The sequence below is a fragment of the Ambystoma mexicanum genome, chromosome 8 (genome assembly GCF_040938575.1).
Source record: "Ambystoma mexicanum isolate Mex_15411 chromosome 8, UKY_AmexF1_1, whole genome shotgun sequence".
Classification (NCBI taxonomy): domain Eukaryota; kingdom Metazoa; phylum Chordata; class Amphibia; order Caudata; family Ambystomatidae; genus Ambystoma; species Ambystoma mexicanum.
This window is the reverse complement of record NC_090929.1, coordinates 1,671,046,717-1,671,071,266: the sequence shown is the minus strand read 5'-3', so window position 1 is coordinate 1,671,071,266 and position 24,550 is coordinate 1,671,046,717. Positions and strand designations below refer to the sequence as shown.

Genomic DNA, 24,550 nt, shown 5'->3' with positions numbered 1-24,550 from the left:
GGGAAATTGGCCAAGCGGGCAGTTCATGTTCCTTGACCCTTTCATGTCAACGTGTCCAACTCTTCATGATAAGTGCTAAGCTAATGTTGGGGTTGTTAACTCTGATGAGCCATCTGCATTTTAAAGCCAAGGTTCCATGCACGAAGACTGCATCTATTTGGCTAATCTATGAAGGAAAGGTGAACAAAATACTTTCAAAACATGTACAAAGATATTTGCTTGCTTGTGGTAGTGAACCTTTTATTGGCATGATGCAGAGCAGGAAACATCTCGTCAGTTGCATCGCCAGAAACAGCTCGTCAGTTGCATAGCAAAAAACAGCTCACCAGTTGCATAGCAAGAAACAGCTCGCCAGTTTCAGCGAACCACCAAAGCTGGGACACTTTATTGATAACACAACCCACAGGAGAGTACACAGACAGACATCTCAAGTAGGCCAAATGCCATGTATGAGGCCAGCACATCCGGACCTGCAATTACAGTCCCTCGTTTATAAAGGCAAAGCAAATCTACGGGTACTAGAATGCAGAGAAGCAAACAGCAGTGAATGCACAATGCACACCTTAGAGAAGCATAGTGCCATCTCTTGGCTTAGATCTCTAGGCTCTCTGGCGTGATTGTCGCATGAAGTACCTTACAAATAGAATGAAGCAAGCTGCTGCACACAGCATTTTAATTGCGCTCTTCACCTTGACGTGCAAATTTATTTCAGACTATTCAAGTGTCCGATGTGACATGCGAGCCGGGCATCCGGTACAGATGGTGTCTCTGCTTTGCATTCTGCCATTCTGCATTTAGGGCCCGATTCATGGACTTACTTGCACGGAGAATAGGGTACTTGTGCGCCAAATGGCACGCAAATCCATGTTCTTCGATTTATGGAATGGAATGCACAGTACTTGACCTGTACTTGCGTTGAGTTTGCGCAGGCTTGGCTCGTCTCAGAGAGGTGTCAAGTGCTTTGCGTGAGACACCACACAGCGCATGGGCGACGCCTGCGCAGAGGGTGGAGTAGGGGGGTGGAACACGGAAAATGGGGAAGAACATGCAAAGAAGTAGGCGTTACAAGGGACGGCCCACATGCAGTCCATCACATGCCCACAATTGCACAGCACGAGACGCATTCATGGATTCGAACGTGCAACCTATTGGCAAGGAAATGGCCATGCAAGTCCTTCATACTATCTGACACCCAAAGGCAATGGTAAGATCGCATGTCAGATTATGGGGCGCGTGCACCCAACCGGGGTTTCCGATTGGACTTAAGAGTGTGTATATGCATCGTATCGGGTTACAGGAGCAGTTTGGGAGGGTTTGCACGCATATTTACCAGCTACTGTCCACTTTTATGATATGTGGTGCGCATGTTGAGGGAGTGCTGGGAAGCACCTCAAAACCTTCCTCTTCGCTTCTGCCTTCTCTCTCCCTCTCCCCTGCTAAACCTGCTTAACTCCCCACTGAATTCAGCACTAAACCTGCATCTGGGCCACTCTCAGCAACCTCGGTCCAGGGCCCAGCCACTCTCCACTTGCACTGCCTCCCTGGCTCCCCCGCACTGTGGGACTGTCACTGTATCCCTACAGCCCCCTTCCCAGCACTTGCTCTGCACTTACCTCGCACTTGCCACCAGCTGGCCCTTTTTATTTATTATTTATTATTTATTATTTTTTACGCTACTTACCTTGTACTGCACTTTCCCCCCCACCTCCTCCCCCTGCACTTCCTCCTTTTTCCCCTTACCTCCGCACTTGCGCGATCTGAATGACACCTGGCCTAGTAGGATCGTTTGTCTGTCTTCCCCTTGTTTCCCTCCCTCCCTGCCTCGTCGCGCCTTGAAACACTTGTGTATAGGCGCGCTACAAATACCATATCATATCATACCATATCATATCATAGTTATGGGGGACACCACGCACCCTGGCGGGGTGCTAGCCTGATTTTAGGGTTTGCAAGTGGGTTTCCAGGGGTGCATTGAATCGTGCACGAGTAATGCTCAAAGGTTTGTTTCCATGGCTAATATGGCTCTGCGTGTTGGCGTGTCGTGGGCGCTCCTCACGCAGCCTGTGCATGTGGTGGTTCAGCGTAGGTAATTGCATGAATACGCGGGGCGCGCATTTTTTATTCTGTGCACAGGCTCATGCAGGGTCTTTCCCAGCGCGTGTCCCTTGCTGGATTTCTGTGCACATTTCCATGAATCGGGAACACCCACCACACACAGCGAGTAGGCAGTGGTGGGAAAGCACCTGCCCCAAGGTTTCTGGCTCAGATATGACCCTGGCAGGAGTTGATAAGTCACTAGGCTGGGTTCTGGCCTTTTTTTGTTTACGAATCTAGTCAGTTGCAGTTCGTGTTGAGTATTTTGCATTGCCTTTTAGACTGTTGCATGCACCTGAACAAACCACAATAATCAATCGCTAAACCATGGTGAGCGCAGGTTACTTCACCAAGTTCAGCGGGTTCTAACATGTTTACTTATGGCAAACCAATGGAACTTGCTGGTGTTAACATGTGCACAGCCGCCTCCCTTCCCTGCATGTGAGCAATTGCGCTACCGGAAAACGAGCATATTAGCTGCATTTTCATTCTACCCACTTTTCTAAATTGCTTCGCACTCATTTTGTAAACGCGTTCTTTGCGTGAATGGCGCTGCTTTATATTTTTTACTTAAAAAGTGTTTGTAAAGATTGTACTTTTCATGTTGTTGAGTGATTTGCAAGTCATACTGTGGGCCTGATTCACAGAAGTGTTTTATAATAGTGCAATCCCATAGGAAAACGCTCTGTCAATCAGGCGCTTGATGTAGTCTGCACCAAAATTGCAAATGGTGGCCGCTGCTCCCAGCTTCACGATTGACGAAACTGTGTAATCTTGGACACATTACTTGAGGTCTCTTTGTAGTATTTTTCACAGCTGAACATCTTTGGTATAACCTGTAGGTGATTCGTGGAGGTGTGCACTATAGGAAGAGACTCATTTATAGATGGTTTAACAGGCAACTGTGCTGCACCTCATGCTATAATAATATTGACCGTTTATATTGCACACCAGAGGCAGAATCATCTGTTATCTCACCTCATTGATAAAGGGAAATACATCATGCCACAGCGTTTGCGAGATGGGTGAGTGGGGCGAGAGTGGGGCGAGAGGGACACTGTGCAGAAATCGGGGTAGAAGGCATGAACGGGGGACAATCTGTACGAGCTGCAACCTGCAAACATGGGGCAAGACAATGCAAGACATGGCAGCTCAGCAAGCAGAGGGGAAATACAGCTACAGGTGAAGACAATGCAAGACGTGGCAGCTCAGCAAGCAGAGTGAAATACAGCAACAAGTGAATACAATGCAAGACAAGGCAGCTCAGCAAGCAGAGTGAAATACAGCTACAAGTGAATACAATGCAAGACAAGGCAGATCAGCAAGCAGAGTGAAATACAGTTACAGGTGAAGACAATGCAAGACGTGGCAGCTCAGCAAGCAGAGTGAAATACAGCAACAAGTGAATACAATACAAGACAAGGCAGCTCAGCAAGCAGAGTGAAATACAGCTACAGGTGAATACAATGCAAGACAAGGCAGCTCAGCAAGCAGAGTGAAATACAGTTACAGGTGAAGACAATGCAAGACGTGGCAGATCAGCAAGCAGAGTGAAATACAGCAACAAGTGAATACAATGCAACACAAGGCAGCTCAGCAAGCAGAGTGAAATACAGCTACAAGTGAATACAATGCAAGAGAAGGCAGCTCAGCAAGCAGAGTGAAATACAGCTACAAGTGAATACAATGCAAGACAAGGCAGCTCAGCAAGCAGAGTGAAATACAGTTACAAGTGAATACAATGCAAGACAAGGCAGCTCAGCAAGCAGAGTGAAATACAGTTACAGGTGAAGACAATGCAAGATGTGGCAGCTCAGCAAGCAGAGTGAAATACAGTTACAGGTGAAGACAATGCAAGACGTGGCAGCTCAGCAAGCAGAGTGAAATACAGCTACAAGTGAATACAATGCAAGACAAGGCAGCTCAGCAAGCAGAGTGAAATACAGTTACAGGTGAAGACAATGCAAGACGTGGCAGCTCAGCAAACAGAGTGAAATACAGCAACAAGTGAATACAATGCAAGACGTGGCAGCTCAGCAAGCAGAGTGAAATACAGCTACAAGTGAATACAATGCAAGACAAGGCAGCTCAGCAAGCAGAGTGAAATACAGCTACAAGTGAATACAATGCAAGACAAGGCAGCTCAGCAAGCAGAGTGAAATACAGCTACAGGTGAAGACAATGCAAGACGTGGCAGCTCAGCAAGCAGAGTGAAATACAGCTACAGGTGAAGACAATGCAAGACGTGGCAGCTCAGCAAGCAGAGTGAAATACAGCTACAAGTGAATACAATGCAAGACAAGGCAGCTCAGCAAGCAGAGGGAAATACAGCTACAAGTGACGACGATGCAAGACGTGGCAGCTCAGCAAGCAGAGTGAAATACAGCTACAGGTGAAGAACATGCAAGACGTAGCAGCTCAGCAAGCTGAGTGAAATACATCTACAGGTGAAGACAATGCAAGGCGTGGCAGCTCAGCAAGCAGAGTGAAATACAGCTACAGGTGAAGGCAATACAAGACAAGGCAGCTCAGCAAGCAGAGTGAAATACAGCAACAAGTGAAGACAATGCAAGACATGGCAGCTCAGCAAGCAGAGTGAAATACAGCTACAAGTGAAGACAATGCAAGACATGGCAGCTCAGCAAGCAGAGTGAAATACAGTTACAGGTGAATACAATGCCAGACGTGGCAGCTCAGCAAGCAGAGTGAAATACTGCTACAGGTGAAGACAACGCAAGACAAAGCAGCTCAGCAAGCAGAGTGAAATACATCTACAGGTGAATACAATGCCAGACGTGGCAGCTCAGCAAGCAGAGTGAAATACTGCTACAGGTGAAGACAACGCAAGACATAGCAGCTCAGCAAGCAGAGTGAAATACATCTACAGGTGAAGACAACGCAAGACAAGGCAGCTCAGCAAGCAGAGTGAAATACAGCTACAGGTGAAGACCATACAAGACATTGCAGCTCAGCAAGCAGGGGGAAATACAGCTACATGTGAAGACAATACAAGACAAGGCAGCTCAGCAAGCAGGGGGAAATACAGCTACAGGTGAAGACGATGCAAGACGTGGCAGCTCAGCAAGCAGAGTGAACTACAGCTACAGGTGAAGACAATACAAGACAAGGCAGCTCAGCAAGCAGAGTGAAATACAGCTACAGGTGAAGACAATGCAAGACGTGGCAGCTCAGCAAGCAGAGTGAAATACAGCTACAGGTCAAGACAATGCAAGACGTGGCAGCTCAGCAAGCAGAGGGAAATACAGCTACAGGTGAAGACAATGCAAGACGTGGCAGCTCAGCAAGCAGAGTGAAATACAGCTACAGGTGAAGACAATACAAGACAAGGCAGCTCAGCAAGCAGAGTGAAATACAGCTACAGGTGAAGACAATACAAGACAAGGCAGCTCAGCAAGCAGAGTGAAATACAGCTACAGGTGAAGACAATACAAGACAAGGCAGCTCAGCAAGCAGAGTGAAACTCAGCTACAGGTGCAGACCATGCAAGACCTGGCAGCTCAGCAAGCAGGAAATACAGATACAGGTGAAGACCATACAAGACATGGCAGCTCAGCAAGCAGAGTGAAACACAGCTACAGGTGAAGACCATGCAAGACATGGCAGCTCAGCAAGCAGTGGGAAATACAGCTACAGGTGCAGACCATGCAAGACATGGCAGCTCAGCAAGCAGAGGGAAATACAGCTACAGGTGAAGACAATGGCAGCTCAGCGAGCAGAGTGAAATACTGCTACAGGTGAAGAAAACGCAAGACATGGCAGCTCAGACACACAAGACATGGCAGCTCAGCGAGCAGAGTGAAATACTGCTACAGGTGAAGACAACGCAAGACATGACAGCTCAGCGAGCAGAGTGCAATACAGCTACAGGTGAAGACAACGCAAGACATGGCAGCTCAGCGAGCAGAGTACAATACAGCTACAGGTGAAGACAACGCAAGACTTGGCAGCTCAGCAAGCAGAGGGAAATACAGCTACAGGTGCAGACCATGCAAGACTTGGCAGCCCAGCAAGCAGAGGGAAATACAGCTACAGGTGAAGACAATGCAAGACGTGACAGCTCAGCAAGCAGGGGGAAATACAGCTACAGGTGAAGACAATGCAAGACGTGACAGCTCAGCAAGCAGAGGGGAAATACAGCTACAGGTGAAGACAATGCAAGACGTGACAGCTCAGCAAGCAGAGGGGAAATACAGCTACAGGTGAAGACAATGCAAGACTTGGCAGCTCAGCAAGCAGAGTGAAATACAGCTACAGGTGAAGACAATACAAGACAAGGCAGCTCAGCAAGCAGAGTGAAATACAGCTACAGGTGAAGACAATACAAGACAAGGCAGCCCAGCAAGCAGAGGGAAATACAGCTACAGGTGCAGACCATGCAAGACTTGGCAGCTCAGCAAGCAGAGGGAAATACAGATACAGGTGGAGACCATACAAGACATGGCAGCTCAGCAAGCAGAGTGAAACACAGCTACAGGTGCAGACCATGCAAGACTTGGCAGCTCAGCAAGCAGGAAATACAGATACATGTGAAGACCATACAAGACATGGCAGCTCAGCAAGCAGAGTGAAACACAGCTACAGGTGAAGACCATGCAAGACATGGCAGCTCAGTAAGCAGTGGGAAATACAGCTACAGGTGCAGACAATGCAAGACGTGGCAGCTCAGCAAGCAGAAGGAAATACAGCTACAGGTGAAGACAATGTAAGACGTAGCAGCTCAGCAAGCAGAGGGAAATACAGCTACAGGTGAAGACAATGGCAGCTCAGCGAGCAGAGTGAAATACTGCTACAGGTGAAGACAACGCAAGACATGGCAGCTCAGCGAGCAGAGTGAAATACTGCTACAGGTGAAGACAACACAAGACATGGCAGTTCAGCGAGAAGAGTGAAATACTGCTACAGGTGAAGACAACGCAAGACATGGCAGCTCAGCGAGCAGAGTACAATACAGCTACAGGTGAAGACAACGCAAGACATGGCAGCTCAGCGAGCAGAGGGAAATACAGCTACAGGTGAAGACAACGCAAGACATGGCAGCTCAGCGAGCAGAGTACAATACAGCTACAGGTGAAGACAACGCAAGACATGGCAGCTCAGCGAGCAGAGGGAAATACAGCTACAGGTGAAGACAACGAAAGACTTGGCAGCTCAGCAAGCAGGGGGAAATACAGCTACAGGTGAAGACAACGCAAGACAAGGCAGCTCAGCAAGCAGAGGGAAATACAGCTACAGGCGAAGACAACGCAAGACAAGGCAGCTCAGCAAGCAGAGTGAAATACAGCTACAGGTACACCTTACAGTGCCGCTTGCCAGCCTGCCAGGTCAAGCACACTGCATTGTCTCAGTACCCGCCCTCCCCAATAGTACTGACTAACCTGCACCCCTTAGTAGACTGCCTGCTCACCCCACTTCTACTCCACAGAGTGGTGTGAGGATAAGTGTGAGGATAACACAGTGCATACTCAGAACCCCACCTCCCCCTACTCCCCACCCTGCCTCGTCAGCCCTCTCCAGAACACAAAGTCTGGCTCAACACATGCCAGGCATTTCTACTGAAGAGGCCTCTCTTTAAAAATACGTTTAAAGCCTTTTCTTTAGTGGTCATTTGAGGGTTTGCATCGCCTGGTGGCTGCCTTCCTTTGTTCTGCCATGCAGAGAACAATAAGCCTTTGTGATTATGGCCTGCCTGGTGCACATCCCCTCCGTGCCCTTCAGGCTTTGTAACTGTCTTGCATTTTGGACAAGACGAGGCTGTGGGCGTGCAAACTCCCTGCAATCAGCCACAGACAGACATCTCCAAAAGGTGTTCACTAATCACAGACATGTTTCAGCAGCTCCTTGTTCTGCGTGGTGGGGGGGGGGGGGGCGCGGGGCTAAACATTCTTCGAGATAATTCAAATTCGAGGTGTGGCTCATGCCATGCAACCTCAGTAATAAAACCAGCGAAATCAATAATTACACGTTGCAATCAAAATACATTCTCCATTGTGAGCACAGCTGCACACAACCCAAACCTTGAAAGCCCCTTTCCAAGAAATGCTCCACTGGGTTCAAGGTGCAAGCACAGTTAAGTTAACCCGTGTCAGGTGTGAATGAAGCCGCCATTTTTCTTTACAACATAACTTGACATCACATAATATAACATAGCATAACATGCTGCTACTTGTAACCTGACATTAATTAGAGGAAAACTCAAAACTACAGGTGTCAGACTGCAAATAAGAAGTACAGCACTGGATTGAATAGTGTCACTCGAGAACAGAGGACTTCACATTTCTGCAAGCAAAAGCGCTAGGATCACACGTGTTGAGTAAGGAAGCGCTGCCTCTTCAGCTCGAAGGACAAGCACCAGAAGCGCTGGATGTTTTTCCTAATCTGAGGTGGAGTCATGTGAACCGTAACTTTGTCAGCCTGCCCGAAAGGTGGAGGAGGCTGGGACACTCCTCTTAGGGGAGTTTGATAGTCTGAGACCCGCACACTATCAGGGCTTCTGTGTCAACATAGACAGCAGGGCCTCAAAGTCAGAGCCTCTCGAACTGTGAGACCCTCCGAGTTCAATTACATCAGGCAGGGAGGGTATTCTTCCGGAGATGATTAGACTACAGGGGTCTCTGGGACTAAGTGTGCCATACAGCAGAGGCTTGGAGAATCTCAACGGTCGCACCATTTGGAGATGGCTTCTTTGAGTCAGAACCCCGCAATGACACAGAGAGTTTCGGGAGGGTGTCAGAACCAGGCCCGCTCCGTCTGGAAATGGTTGTGAGTCAAAGATGCGATACGAGCGTCTCTGAGCCAGATCCCCTCAGACAAGCAACATCTCAGGGTCAGCACCTTTCAGAAACGGAGAGGGCTGTCCCAATGTTAAGACCCCTCAGAAAGGAAGGCTTTCAGAATAGGATCCACTCCCTGTAGGAGGCGTCACAATCACAGCCTGTCAGACTAGGAGAGTCCTTGAGTTAAAGCCCACGGGCTAATAAGATCAGAACCTCACACTGTGAAGGTCTCTGACATGGAGGCTTCTAAAATCAGAGGGTCGCCGGAGGTGCTCGAGCTAAGAGACTGTCAGCATCCCACTTACTATAAGAGTGTCATCGTCCCTCCAGCTAAGAGAATGTCTGCGTTCCTTGGACTGGGAGAGTGTTGTCTTTCCTCGGGACAAGAAAGCCTCGTTATCCCTCAAGCTAGTCTCAGAATCTGTCAGTCTAGGAGAGTCACAGTATCCCTCAGGCTACGAGAGTCTCACAATCTGTCAGGCTAGGAGAGTCTCAGCATCCCTCAGACTAGGAGAGTCACAGTATCCCTCAGGCTAGGAGAGTCACAGCATCCCCCAGGCTAAGGGGGTTTCAGCATCCCTCAAGCTAGGAGAAACCAGCCTCCCTCAGCCCGGAAGGGTCGCCACATCTCTCATTATAGGAGAGTCTCCGCATCCCTCCAGCTAGGAGAGTCACAGTATCCATCAGGCTAGGAGAGCCTCATCATCCCTCAAGCTAAGAGAAACCCGGCAACCCTCAGACCAGAAAAGTCTTAGCATCCCTCAGGCTAGGGGAGTCACAGTACCCCACAGCCTAGGAGTGTTCCAGCATCTCTCAGACCCAGCATCTCTCCAGCTAGGAGAGTCTCAGCATCCCACAGACTGGGAGAGTCACAGTATCCCTCAGGCCCAGCATCTCTCCAGCTAGGAGAAATACAGCATCCCTCAGCCCAGAAGGGTCGCAGAATCTCTCATTATAGGGGAGTCTTAGCATTCCTCAGACTAGGAGAGTCACAGTACCCCTCAAGTTGGGAGAGTATCTGCAACCCTCAGACTAGGCGAGTCACAGTATCCTTCAAGCTAGGAAAAACCCAGCATCCCTCAGACCAGAAAGGTCTCAGTATCCCTCAGACTGGCATAGCCACAGTATCCATGAGACCAGAAGAATCGCAGCATCTCTCCAGCTAGGCGAGCCTCAGCATCCCACAGACTAGGAAAGACCCAGCATCTCTCAGACCCAGCATCTCTACAGCTAGGCGAGCCTCAGCATCCCACAGACTAGGAAAGACCCAGCATCTCTCAGACCCAGCATCTCTCCAGCTAGGAGAGCCACAGCATCCCACAGACTAGGAGAGACCCAGCATCCCTCAGACCAGAAAGGTCTCAGCATCCCTCAGACTGGCATAGCCATAGTATCCATGAGACCAGAAGAATCGCAGCATCTCTCCAGCTAGGAGAGTGTCAGCATCCCACAGTCTAGGAGAGACCCTGCATCTCTCAGACCCAGCATCTCTCTAGCTAGGGGAGTCTCAGCATCCCACAGACTAGGAGAGACCCTGCATCTCTCAGACCCAGCATCTCTCTAGCTAGGAGAGCCACAGCATCCCACAGACTAGGAGAGACCCAGCATCTCTCAGACCCAGCATCTCTCTAGCTAGGAGAGTGCCAGCATCCCACAGTCTAGGAGAGTCCCCGCATCTCTCAGACCCAGCATCTCTCTAGCTAGGAGAGCCTCAGCATCCCACAGACTAGGAGAGACCCAGCATCTCTCAGACCCAGCATCTCTCAAGCTAGGAGAGTGTCAGCATCCCACAGTCTAGGAGAGACCCAGCATCTCTCAGACCCAGCATCTCTCAAGCTAGGAGAGTGTCAGCATCCCACAGTCTAGGGGAGTCCCAGCATCTCTCAAGCTAGGAGAGTTTCAGCATCCCACAGTCTAGGAGAGTCCCAGCATCTCTCAGACCCAGCATCTCTCAAGCTAGGAGAGTGTCAGCATCCCACAGTCTAGAAGAGACCCAGCATCTCTCAGACCCAGCATCTCTCAAGCTAGGAGAGTGTCAGCATCCCACAGTCTAGGAGAGACCCAGCATCTCTCAGACCCAGAATCTCTCAAGCTAGGAGAGTGTCAGCATCCCACAGTCTAGGAGAGTCCCACCATCCCTCAGACCAGCAGAATCGCAGCATTTCTCATTATAGGAGAGTCTCAGCGTCCCTCAGACTCAGAGAAACCTAGCATCTCCTTGATCCAGCATCTCTCCGGCCAAGAGGGTCTCGGCATCCCTCCGCCTGGATGAGTCTCAGCATCCCTCAAACTGGTAAGGACTCAGCATCCCTCAGAGTAGTCGGATATGAAGGTCAGAACCCAAAGACCGGAAGGGTATCTGAGCCTCTCAGACAAGACGGGTGTCCGTCCCAAATCGTCCTAGAGTAGGAGAGTGTACAGTCCTCTCACAACAGGAGAGTGTAATGTCCTCTCACAACAGGAGAGTGTAAGGTCCCCACAAAACAAGAGAGTGCAAATTCCACTCACAACAGGAGAGTGTAAGGTCCTCTCACAACAGGAGAGTGTAAGGTCCCCACACAACAAGAGAGTACAAATTCCCCTCACAACAGGAGAGTGTAAGGTCCTCTCACAACAGGAGAGTGTAATGTCCTCTCACAACAGGAGAGTGTAAGGTCCCCACAAAACAAGAGAGTGCAAATTCCACTCACAACAGGAGAGTGTAAGGTCCTCTCACAACAGGAGAGTGTAAGGTCCCCACACAACAAGAGAGTACAAATTCCCCTCACAACAGGAGAGTGTAAGGTCCTCTCACAACAAGAGAGTGTAAGGTCCCCACACAACAAGAGAGTGCAAATTCCCCTCACAACAGGACAGTGTAAGGTCCTCTCACAACAAGAGAGTGTAAGGTCCCCACACAAAAAGAGAGTGCAAATTCCCCTCACAACAGGAGAGTGTACGGTCCTCTCACAACAGGAGAGTGTAAGGTCCCCACACAACAAGAGAGTCCAAATTCCCCTCACAACAGGAGAGTGTAAGGTCCCCTCACAACAAGAGAGTGTAAGGTCCCCACATAACAAGAGAGTGCAAATTCCTCTCACAACAGGACAGTGTAAGGTCCCTTCACAACAGGAGAGTGTAAGTTCCCCTGACAACAGGAGAGTGTAATGTCCTCTCACAACAAGAGAGTGTAAGGTCCCCACACAAGAGAGTGCAAATTCCCCTCACAACAGGAGAGTGTAAGGTCCCTTCACAACAAGAGAGTGTAAGGTCCCCACACATCAAGAGAGTGCAAATTCCCCTCACAACATGACAGTGTAAGGTCCTCTCACAACAGGAGAGTGTAAGTTCCACACACAACAAGAGAGTGCAAATTCCCCTCACAACAGGAAGTGTAAGGTCCCTTAACAACAGGAGAGTGTAAGTTCCCCTGACAACAGGAGAGTGTAAGGTACACTCACAACAGGAGAGTGTAATGTCCCCTCACAACAGGAGAGTGTAATGTCCCTCACAACAGGAGAGTGTAAGGTACACTCACAACAGGAGAGTGTAAGGTACACTCACAAAAGGAGAGTGTAAGGTACCCTCACAACAGGAGAGTGTAAGTTCCCCTCACAACAGGAGAGTGTAAGGTCCCCTCACAACAAGAGAGTGTATGTTCCCCTCACAACAAGAGAGTGTAAGGTCCCCACACAACAAGACAGTGCACATTCCCTTCACAACAGGAGAGTGTAAGGTCCCCTGACTACAAGAGAGTGTAAGGTCCCCACACAACAGGAGAGTGCAAATTCCCCTCACAACAGGAGAGTGTAAGTTCCCCTTACAAAAAGACAGTGTAGGGTCCCCACACAACAACATAGTGTAAATTCCCTTCACAACAGGAGAGTGTAAGGTCCCTACACAACAAGAAAGGGTAAATTCCCCTCACAACAGGAGAGTGTAATGTCCCCTCACAGCAGAACAGTGTAAGGTCCCCTCACAACAGTAGAGTGTAAGTTCCCCTCACAACAAGAGAGTGTAAGGTCCCCACACAACAGGAGAGTGTAAGGTCCCCTCACAACAGGAGAGTGTAAATTCCCTTCACAACAAGAGAGTGTAAGGTCCCCTCACAACAGGAGAGTGTAAGTTCCCCTCACAACAAGAGAGTGTAAACACCCCTCGCAACAGGAGAGTCTAAGTTCCTCTCAGACTAGAAAGTTGTCTGTAAGAGTCATTCCAATTAAGATGGTTTGAGGGTCAACAACTCTCAGACTAGTAAGGTTTCAGAATCTTGGTCCGCGGACTAGAAGGGGGCCATAGCCTGTCAGACTGCCAAGGTGTTAGAAAGTCACTCCAGCACCTCTGCAAAGGAACCATCACGGTGAGAGAGGAGTGTCGTGATCTAGCCAGGGAGAGGTGAAAGGCCACGTAAAGTACCGTATGAGAAACACAGCGGGCACTGTGCTAACAACTCTACACTTTGCATTTGAAAAGCATCTACATATGCAGTGCCTGTGTGCTGTTAACACATGGAGGCGTCTCCCCCCGGCTGCAGGAGAGGGGGCGGGGGGGGGTATATAGGCTCCCGAACATCACTGTACAACAGAACCCCAGGCATCTTCAGACACAAACACACTCCCCCATAATTCCCCCATTCTCTCACCCTTAGCAGTTCCCCTGACAACAGGAGAGTGTAAGGTACACTCACAACAGGAGAGTGTAATGTCCCCTCACAACAGGAGAGTGTAATGTCCCTCACAACAGGAGAGTGTAAGGTACACTCACAACAGGAGAGTGTAAGGTACACTCACAAAAGGAGAGTGTAAGGTACCCTCACAACAGGAGAGTGTAAGTTCCCCTCACAACAGGAGAGTGTAAGGTCCCCTCACAACAAGAGAGTGTATGTTCCCCTCACAACAAGAGAGTGTAAGGTCCCCACACAACAAGACAGTGCACATTCCCTTCACAACAGGAGAGTGTAAGGTCCCCTGACTACAAGAGAGTGTAAGGTCCCCACACAACAGGAGAGTGCAAATTCCCCTCACAGCAGGAGAGTGTAAGTTCCCCTTACAAAAAGACAGTGTAGGGTCCCCACACAACAACATAGTGTAAATTCCCTTCACAACAGGAGAGTGTAAGGTCCCTACACAACAAGAAAGGGTAAATTCCCCTCACAACAGGAGAGTGTAATGTCCCCTCACAGCAGAACAGTGTAAGGTCCCCTCACAACAGTAGAGTGTAAGTTCCCCTCACAACAAGAGAGTGTAAGGTCCCCACACAACAGGAGAGTGTAAGGTCCCCTCACAACAGGAGAGTGTAAATTCCCTTCACAACAAGAGAGTGTAAGGTCCCCTCACAACAGGAGAGTGTAAGTTCCCCTCACAACAAGAGAGTGTAAACACCCCTCGCAACAGGAGAGTCTAAGTTCCTCTCAGACTAGAAAGTTGTCTGTAAGAGTCATTCCAATTAAGATGGTTTGAGGGTCAACAACTCTCAGACTAGTAAGGTTTCAGAATCTTGGTCCGCGGACTAGAAGGGGGCCATAGCCTGTCAGACTGCCAAGGTGTTAGAAAGTCACTCCAGCACCTCTGCAAAGGAACCATCACGGTGAGAGAGGAGTGTCGTGATCTAGCCAGGGAGAGGTGAAAGGCCACGTAAAGTACCGTATGAGAAACACAGCGGGCACTGTGCTAACAACTCTACACTTTGCATTTGAAAAGCATCTACATATGCAGTGCCTGTGTGCTGTTAACACATGGAGGCGTCTCCCCCCGGCTGCAGGAGAGGGGGCGGGGGGGGGGGGGGGGTATATAGGCTCCCGAACATCACTGTACAACAGAACCCCAGGCATCTTCAGACACAAACACACTCCCCCATAATTCCCCCATTCTCTCACCCTTAGCAGTGACTCATCGCCCAGTAGTGTCCAGTGCCCTGCCCTGCTGCCTCCAATACTGTCCTGCACTCTTACCCTCAAATAGTGTCTTAGAGGCGCACCCGATACTATACCATACACAACTGCATTCTCACTCTCCAATAGTGTCTCATAGGCTCATGCTGTACTCTACTAGACTCTCACCCTCCAATAGGGTCCGATAGGCTAACCCTATACTACACTATGCTACACTCTCACCCTCCAGTAGTGTCCCCTAGGCTCACACTATACTATACTACACACTCACCCTCCAATAGGGTCTGATAGGCTAACCCTATACTACACTATGCTACACTCTCACCCTCCAGTAGTGTCCCCTAGGCTCACACTATACTATACTACACACTCACCCTCCAATAGGGTCTGATAGGCTAACCCTATACTACACTATGCTACACTCTCACCCTCCAGTAGTGTCCCCTAGACTCACACTATACTATACTACACTCTCACCCTCCAATAGGGTCCGATAGGCTAACCCTATACTACACTATGCTACACTCTCACCCTCCAGTAGTGTCCCCTAGGCTCACACTATACTATACTACACACTCACCCTCCAATAGGGTCTGATAGGCTAACCCTATACTACACTATGCTACACTCTCACCCTCCAGTAGTGTCCCCTAGACTCACACTATACTATACTACACTCTCACCCTCCAATAGGGTCCGATAGGCTAACCCTATACTACACTATGCTACACTCTCACCCTTCAGTAGTGTCCCCTAGGCTCACACCATACTATACTACACTCTCACCCTCCAATAGTGTCCGATAGGCTAACCCTATACTACACTATGCTACACTCTCACCCTCCAGTAGTGTCCCCTAGGCTCACACTATACTATACTACACACTCACCCTCCAATAGGGTCTGATAGGCTAACCCTATACTACACTATGCTACACTCTCACCCTCCAGTAGTGTCCCCTAGGCTCACACTATACTATACTACACTCTCACCCTCCAATAGGGTCCGATAGGCTAACCCTATACTACACTATGCTACACTCTCACCCTTCAGTAGTGTCCCCTAGGCTCACACCATACTATACTACACTCTCACCCTCCAATAGTGTCGTATATGTTCACCCTCTACTATACTATGCTTCACGCTCACACTCCAATAGAGTCCCCCTCGGCTCACACTATACTATACTACACTCTCACCCTCAAATAGGGTCCCATAGGCCCACACTATACTTTATTATACTACACTTTCACCCTCCAGTAGTGTCCTATAGACTCACACTATACCATACCATACCATACTATACCATAGTATACTATACTTCACTCTCACCCTGCAATAGTGTCCCGTAGGTTCACAATATACTGTACTATACTACACTCTCACCCTCAAATGGTGTCCCATAGGCTCATCCTATACTATATTATACTACACTCTCACCGTCCAATAGTGTCCTATACGTTCACCCTATACTATAGCGCACTATACTATACTATATTACACTATGCTATCCTATGCTATACTATACTGCACTCCCAACCCGCGCTAGAGTCCCGAGCTCTGACCTTCAAACATGTTCTGCTCTTTCACCCTTCAACAGAGCTGTCTAGTCTCGCACCCGACACTATCATGCACTCTCACCCTCACATAGTCTTCCCCCATTCTATCGTTTAATACTAACGGGCACTCTCCCCTTTCAAGAGTATCCCGAGGTCTGGCCTCCTACTGCCTTGTACTCTCACCCTCACATAGTGTCCAGCACGCTCATCTTTCAATATTGTCCTGCACCCCCACCGCCCATAGCTTCCTTCGGCCTTACCTCTGATACTTGCCTGAATGCTACCGCTCCAAAAATATCCTACACCATTACTCTGTATTACCACCCTCCAAGTGTCCCGCTATCTCACCCGTCAATACTACTACGCATTCGCCTCCTCAAAAAGTCCCCCAAGGTCTCACGGCTAAAACTGCCCTACACTCTCACCCTCCAATAGCACCCTAGGGTCGCACACTCTCACCCTCCAAAACTATCCTGCACTCTCACCCTCACATATTGCCCTACAGTCGCCATCCACTAGTCACAGTCACAGTCTCACCCTTCAGTAACAAGATGCAGGCAGTCTACTCCACGCTGCCCACTGTCTCACTCCCCTGCCGTACCCCTCTCTCTCCTCTGCACCTCTCCTCTCACACATCCTGAACCATCAGGACCATTGTGGCCTCGCCGCTCTCTATTACCCCTCCAACAGTCTTCATGAACGCACTCTCCATCTGACAAGCAAAGTCTCACTCTTAAATGATGCGGCGCAGCCTCGCCCCCGCCAGCATAATCCATTCTCCAACACGGCCCAACAGTGCGCCTCGCTGCCAGTGCACCACGTGCTTACCCTTATGAGTGTGCACCATTCGTACCCCACCAGCCCTGTCCCAAATCTCACTCCCCAGGTGGAAACTTCCAGCTACTTTCACTCTCCAACAGTACCCCCCTCCCCTCCAGTCCAACCCCAAAGACGCCCTTAAGTCTCGCTATAGCAGTGTCCACAGGTGCCTCAGAGTCTCACTGTCTCACCACTCCAGCAGTGCTTATAATCTCCCCTTGATCAGTGCTTACAGGCTCTGTCTCCAGTAATGGCCCGTCTCTATCAATCACTGTCACTCAGCCCCATAGTTATACTATCCTACAGTTTCCTGCAGTCTGAATCCTGCAGCAGTGTCCCGCTGTCTCACTCCCCCAGCAGCGTCCCGCTGTCTCACTCCCCCAGCAGTGTCCCGCAGTCTCACTCCCCCAGCAGTGCCTCGCTGTCTCACTCCCCAGCCGCGTCCCGCTGTCTCACTCCCCCAGCAGTGCCCCTCGGTCTCACTCCCCCAACACTGCCACACACGCTGCATCAGTTTCAGTAGCCTCACTCCCAGGCAGTGACCCAGTTTCACTCCTCCGTGTATTTCCCACGTGCTCACTCTTCCAGTAGTGCCCCCCCAGCCTCATTCCGAAAGCGCTCACTCCTTCACCAATGCCCCACATTTTCATGTTAGTTTCCCTCGCACTCACCCCTCAGCGGTACCCCACAGTTTCACTCCACAACAGTGACCCAAACTCGCACTCTTTCAGAAGTAGCATGCATCCCTGCTCCATCTGTGCCCCGTGTGCTCACTCTTCCAACATTGCCCTGCAGTCTCACTCGTTAAGCAGTGCCATGCAGTCTCACTCCTTCAGCAGTGCCACATTCTCACTCCTTCTGTAGTGCCACAGTCTCACTCCCTAAGCAGTGCCCCGCAGTCTCATTCCTTCGGCAGTACCCTGCAGTCTCACTCCTTCAGCAGTGCCACAGTCTCACTCCTTCAGCAGTGCCATGCAGTCTCACACCTTCAGCAGTGCCACAGTCTCACTCCTTCAGCAGTGCCATGCAGTCTCACACCTTCAGCAGTGCCACAGTCTCACTCCTTCCACAGTGCCAGTGTCCTGCGGTCTCACTCCTTCAGCAGTGCCACAGTCTCGCTCCTTAAGCAGTGCCCGACAGCCTCATTCCTTCAGCGGTGCCACAGTTTCACTCCTTCAGCAGTGCCATGCAGTCTCACTCCTTCAGCAGTGCCACAGTCTCACTCCTTCAACAGTGCCAGTGCCCTGCAGTCTCACTCCTTCAGTAGTGCCACAGTCTCACTCCTTCAGCAGTGACACAGTCTCGCTCCTTAAGCAGTGCCCGACAGCCTCATTCCTTCAGCGGTGCCAAAGTTTCACTCCTTCAGCAGTGCCATGCAGTCTCACTCCTTCAGTAGTGCCACAGTCTCACTCCTTCAGCAGTGCCCGCAGCCTCACTCCTTCAGAAATGCCACTGACTCACTCCTTCAGCAGTGCCACTGACTCACTCCTTCAGCAGTGCCACAGTCTCACTCCTTCAGCAGTGCCACCGTCTCGCTCCTTAAGCAGTGCCCCACAGCCTCATTCCTTCAGCAGTGCCACAGACTCACTCTTTCAGCAGAGCCATGCAGTCTCACTCCTTCAGCAGTGCCACAGTCTCACTCCTTCAGCAGTGCCATGCAGTCTCACACCTTCAGCAGTGCCACAGTCTCACTCCTTTAACAGTGCCAGTGTCCTGTGGTCTCACTCCTTCAGTAGTGCCACAGCCTCACTCCTTCAGAAATGCCACTGACTCACTCCTTCAGCAGTGCCACTGAGTCACTCCTTCAGCAGTGCCACAGTCTCACTCCTTCAACAGTGCCAGTGTCCTGTGGTCTCACTCCTTCAATAGTGCCACAGTCTCACTCCTTTAGCAGTGTCTGCAGCCTCACTCCTTCAGCAATGCCACTGACTCACTCCTTCAGCAGTGCCACTGACTCACTCCTTCAGCAGTGCCACCGTCTCACTCCTTCAACAGCGCCAATGTCCTGCAGTCTCACTCCTTCAGTAGTGCCAGAAATTCACTCCTTCAGCAGTTCCCACAGCCTCACTCCTTCAGCAGTGCCACTGACTCACTCCTTCAGCAGTGCCACTCAGCCTCACTCCTTCAGCAATTCTACTGACCCACTCCTTCAGCAGTACCATGCAGTCTCACACCTTCAGCAGTGCCACAGTCCCACTCCTTCAGCAGTGCCATGCAGTCTCACTCCTTCAGCAGTGCCACTGACTCACTCCTTCAGCAGTGCCCCTCAGCCTCACTCCTTCAGCAATTCTACTGACCCACTCCTTCAGCAGTACCATGCAGTCTCACACCTTCAGCAGTGCCACAGTCCCACTCCTTCAGCAGTGCCATGCAGTCTCACTCATTCAGCAGTGCCACAGTCCCACTCCTTCAGCAGTGCCATGCAGTCTCAATCCTTCAGCAGTGCCACAGTCTCACTCCTTCTGTAGTGCCACAGTCTCCCTCCCTAAGCAGTGCCCCGCAGTCTCATTCCTTCAGCAGTGCCCCGCAGTCTCACTCCATCCACAGTGCCTGTGTCCTGTGGTCTCACTCCTTCAGTAGTGCCACAGTCTCACTCCTTCAGCAGTGCCACAGTCTCGCTCCTTAAGCAGTGCCCCACAGCCTCATTCCTTCAGCAGTGCCACAGCCTCACTCCTTCAGCAGTGCCATGCAGTCTCACACCTTCAGCAGTGCCACAGTCTCACTCCTTCAACAGTGCCAGTGTCCTGTGGTCTCACTCCTTCAGTAGTGCCACAGTCTCACTCCTTCAGCAGTGCCTGCAGCCTCACTCCTTCGTCAATGCCACTGACTCACTCCTTCAGCAGTGCCACAATCTCACTCCTTCAACAGTGCCAGTGTCCTGTGTTCTCACTCCTTCAGTAGTACCACTGACTCACTCCTTCAGCAGTGCCCATCAGCCTCACTCCTTCAGCAGTTCTACTAACTCACTCCTTCAGCAGTGCCCCTCAGGCTCATTCCTTCAGCAGTGCCACTGACTCACTCCTTCAGCAGTGCCCCAAAGCCTCACACCCCAGCAGTGCCCCAAAGCCTCACTTCGAAAGCAGTGCCCCGCAGTCTCACTCCTTCTGTAGTGCCACTGACTCACTCCTTCAGCAGTGCCACTGACTCACTCATTCAGAAGTGCCCGCAGCCTCACTCCTTCAGCAGTGCCACTGACTCACCACTTCAGCAGTGCCACTGACTCACTCCTTCGGCAGAGCCCCGCAGTCTCGCTCCTTCCGCAGTGTCACAGACTCTCTCCTTCAGCAGTGCCACATTCTCACTCCTTCAGCAGTGCCCGCAGCCTCACTCCTTCAGCAGTGCCACTGACTCACTCCTTCAGCAGTGCCACTGACTCACTCCTTCGGCAGAGCCCCGCAGTCTCGCTCCTTCCGCAGTGTCACAGACTCACTCCTTCAGCAGTGCCACATTCTCACCCCTTCAGCAGTGCCACTGACTCACTCCTTCAGCAGTGCCCTGCAGCCTCATTCCTTCAGCAGTGCCACTGACTCATTCCTTCAGCAGTGCCTCTGACTCACCCCTTCAGTAGTGCCAGAAATTCACTCCTTCAGCAGTGCCCTGCAGCCTCATTCCTTCGGCAGTGCCCCACTGTCTCACTCCTTCAGCAGTGTCACTGACTCACCCCTTCAGCAGTGCCAGAGTCTCGCCCCTTCAGAAGAGTCGCAATGCCAACACCTCTGGTCAAATAGTGAACAGCGTCACTTCTCTGGTGCCCCAAAGCGCCACTCCTTCACCAGTGCCTTTCACTAGTGCCTCGGTGCGCTACAGTCTCGCTCCTTCAGCGGTGTCGCAGTATGCCCAGATCCAACCCCTCCCACCCGCACTCCTCAGCAGTGTCCGTGGCCCCACAATCTCTCCCCAGCTGTGATAGACCCTCCTACCCCCGCCGCCCGGTACTCACACGAAGACTCCGAAGAGCAGGGCTCGGACGCCCGCCTCCAGCAGCAACTCCCGCATCTCCAGATCCCCCGGCCCCAGGTCCTCAGCGTCCACCCGGCTCCATGCACAGCCTGCACCCGGAGCCTCCTCCACCGGCCCAGGGAAGAGACAGGCAGAGGAGGGCTGCAAAGGGGGCGAGGGGAGGGCAGGAGGAGGGGAAGGGGAGCTGAGAGGAGGGGGGAGAGGCGAGGAAAGGGAGGAGAGATGGAAAGAAGAGAAGAGAGGGGGCGAGGAAGGGAGGAGGTAGGCTACAAAACAGAGGGAGAGAAAGAGGTAAGGGAAAGACGGGGGGAGGAGGAGATGGGGAGAGGCGAGAGAAGAGAGGGGAGTGGCCATAAGGGGGAGAGATGAGGAGGCGCAGAGGTGGGCACACCGCCCACTTTCGCCTCCCTCTCTCACTACCTCAATCTCAGCTCTCATCCCCTCACTTGCTGTACGAGGGGGATACGGGCGGAAGGTGAGGGGGCGAGGAAACGGTGAAAAGGGAATGGGGGAAGGAGAGGAGAGAATGAAGCGGGCGAGCGGTTTAGGTCAAAAGTAGTAAGGATGGAGAGTGGACAGGGTGAGAGGTGAGGTGATGGGCGCAGGGGAAAAGTGCCGAGGAGCACAGGTGCTAAGAGAAAGGAGGAGAGGTGAGGGGGAAGAGGGTGCTGAGGGGAGAAGAGTTGGGGTTATTAGAGGAGAGGCGAAGAGGCGAGGCGGGAAAGGGGGGGTGGATGAGAAGAAGAGCAGTACACTTAAAGAGAGGGGCAGTGAAATGAAAGAACGTGGTGACGAGAGAGAGAAGAAAGGCAAGTGGGAGCACGGGTGAAAGGAGGAGCGCTGGCACGGCATAAAGTAGAGCGCCGTTTGTCATTTTCATGGCCTCTTAGCGCTTGTGCAGACAGAGGAGACGCACGCGGTGGGTGAGATGACGGAGGCAGGTGGGCTGAGGAGTTTCTCACAGAGAAGAAAAGAGCAGGTGTGCGGGAGAGCACTCTGTCAATGCCCCCTGTCTGGTGGTCCTAAACCAGAGCCCGCCATGGTCATGTCACCTGTGGACTGGACCCCGCCCCCTACTGTAGGGCCCCACTCAGAGTGCACGTGGTCACTTCTTCAGTGTATTGACTGGTGTCTTCACGGCGAAGCACCAGTGTCCTCCGCTGCCCCGTGGGGGTTCCTGGGTAGAGTGTGCGCATTACCGCGCCCTCAGAAGACAGGGCATCGCCTTCTGCTGCCCAGCGCCTCGTGGTTTGTCTGTCGGGCAGTTCTCTGGGTTTTGCCCGCATTTGCCGTGGCGGTGTGAGTGATGAAATGTGCACTCCTGGGCTCCCTGGCACCGCGCTCTGCGGTCTGCCACGGGCTGCCCAGGCTACAGCTCTCCTTTGCAAACAGCTGCGCCCTCATGCGCTCTGTGCACTCTGCAAACAGCGCGTTAGTCTCCGACACCGGGGCAGCCAATGGAGCAGGGCGAGCAGACACTGGCAACGCGGGATGGAGCAAGGTGTCCCCCTGGCCCCCCGCCCCCACACACAGCCCGGGTGCCCACCAGAACCGCCGCCCGCAAACACAGCCCGGCTGCACCCAGGTCCCCCGCCCCCACACACAGCCCGGGTGCCCCCCAGAACCGCCGCCCGCACACACAGCCTGGATGCCCCCCAGGTCCCCCGCCCGCACACACAGCCCGGCTGCCCCCAGGTCCCCCGCCCCCACACACAGCCCGGGTGTCTCCCAGATCCCCCGCCCCCACACACAGCCCGGCTGCCCCCAATTCCCCCGCCCCCACACACAGCCCGGGTCCCCCCAGGTCCCCCGCCCCCACACAGAGCCCGGGTGTCCCCCAGGTCCCCCGCCCCCACACACAGCCCGGGCATCCCCCAGGTCCCCCGCCCCCACACACAGCCCGGGTATCCCCCAGGTCCCCCGCCCCTCCCCCGCCCCCACACACAGCCCGGGTCCCCCCAGGTCCCCCGCCCCCACACAGAGCCCGGGTGTCCCCCAGGTCCCCCGCCCCCACACACAGCCCGGGCATCCCCCAGGTCCCCCGCCCCCACACACAGCCCGGGCATCCCCCAGGTCCCCCGCCCCCACACACAGCCCGGGTATCCCCAGGTCCCCCGCCCCTCCCCCGCCCCCACACACAGCCCGGGTTTCCTCCAGGTCCACCGCCCCCACACACAGCCCGGGTGTCCCCCGGGACTCCCGCCCCCACACACAGCCCGGGTGTCCCCAAGGTCCCCCGCCCCCACACACAGCCCGGGTGCCCCCCAGATCCCCTGCCCCCACACACAGCCCGGGTGCCCCCCAGGTCCCCGCCCCCACACACAGCCTGGGTGTCCCCCAGGTCCCCGCCCCCACACACAGCCCGGGTGTCCTCCAGATCCCCCGCCCCCACACACAGCCCGGGTGCCCCCCAGGTCCCCGCCCCCACACACAGCCCGGGTGTCCCCCGGGACCCCCGTCTGCACACACAGCCCGGGTGCCCCCCAGATCCCCCACCCACACACACAGCCCGGGTGCCCCCCAAGTCCCTCGCCCTCACACACAGCCCGGATGTCCCCCAGGTCCCCGCCCCCACACACAGCCCGGGTGTCCCCCAGATCCCCCGCCCCACACACAGCCCGGGTGCCCCCGAGGTCCCCGCCCCCACACACAGCCCGGGTGTCCCCAGGTCCCCGCCACCACACACAGCCTGGGTGTCGCCCAGGTCCCTTGCCCCCACACACAGCCCGGGTGTCCCCCGGGACCCCCACCCCCACACACAGCCCAGGTGTCCCCCTGGACCCCCACCCCCACACACAGCCCGGGTGTCCCCAAGGTCCCCCGCCCCCACACACAGCCCGGGTGCCCCCGAGGTCCCCGCCCCCACACACAGCCCGGGTGTCCCCAGGTCCCCGCCACCACACACAGCCCGGGAGCCCCCCAGGTCCCCGCCCCCACACACAGCCCGGGTGTCCCCCAGGTCCCCGCCCCCACACACAGCCCGGGTGCCCCCCAGATCCCCCGCCCCCACACACAGCCTGGGTGCCCCCAGGTCCCCGCCCCCACACACAGCCCGGGTGCCCCCAGGTCCCCGCCCCCACACACAGCCGGGTGTCCCCCAGGTCCCCGCCCCCTCACACAGCCCAGGTGTCGCCCAGGTCCCTCGCCCCCACACACAGCCCAGGTGTCCCCCAGGTCACCCGCCCCCACACACAGCCCGGGTGTCCCCCGGGACCCCCACCCCCACACACAGCCCAGGTGTCCCCAAGGTCCCCCGCCCCCACACACAACCCGGGTGCCCCCCAGATCCCCCGCCCCCACACACAGCCCGGGTGCCCCCCAGGTCCCCGCCCCCACACACAGCCCGGGTGTCCCCCAGATCCCCCGCCCCCACACACAGCCCGGGTGCCCCCCAGGTCCCTGCCCCCACACACAGCCGGGTGTCCCCCAGGTCCCCGCCCCCACACACAGCCCGG

The 24,550-nt window shown here is 53.3% G+C and overlaps 1 protein-coding gene across 2 annotated transcripts in view; it reads right to left on the bottom strand.

Annotated features, from left to right (window-relative positions):
- Positions 1–21,812, bottom strand: part of PLPP4 (phospholipid phosphatase 4) — a 1,071,056-nt gene extending 1,049,244 nt beyond the window's left edge. Inside the window, exon 1 of one of the 2 annotated variants that reach the window (XM_069611950.1) lies at positions 21,076–21,812. In XM_069611950.1, coding sequence (XP_069468051.1) covers positions 21,076–21,533 — 458 coding nt within the window. In that variant the 5' untranslated portion in view covers positions 21,534–21,812. Of the gene's footprint in view, positions 1–20,796; positions 20,922–21,075 lie in introns of those variants that run through there. The other variant, XM_069611951.1, reaches the window with a different exon arrangement.
- Positions 21,813–24,550: the final 2,738 nt, after the last annotated feature.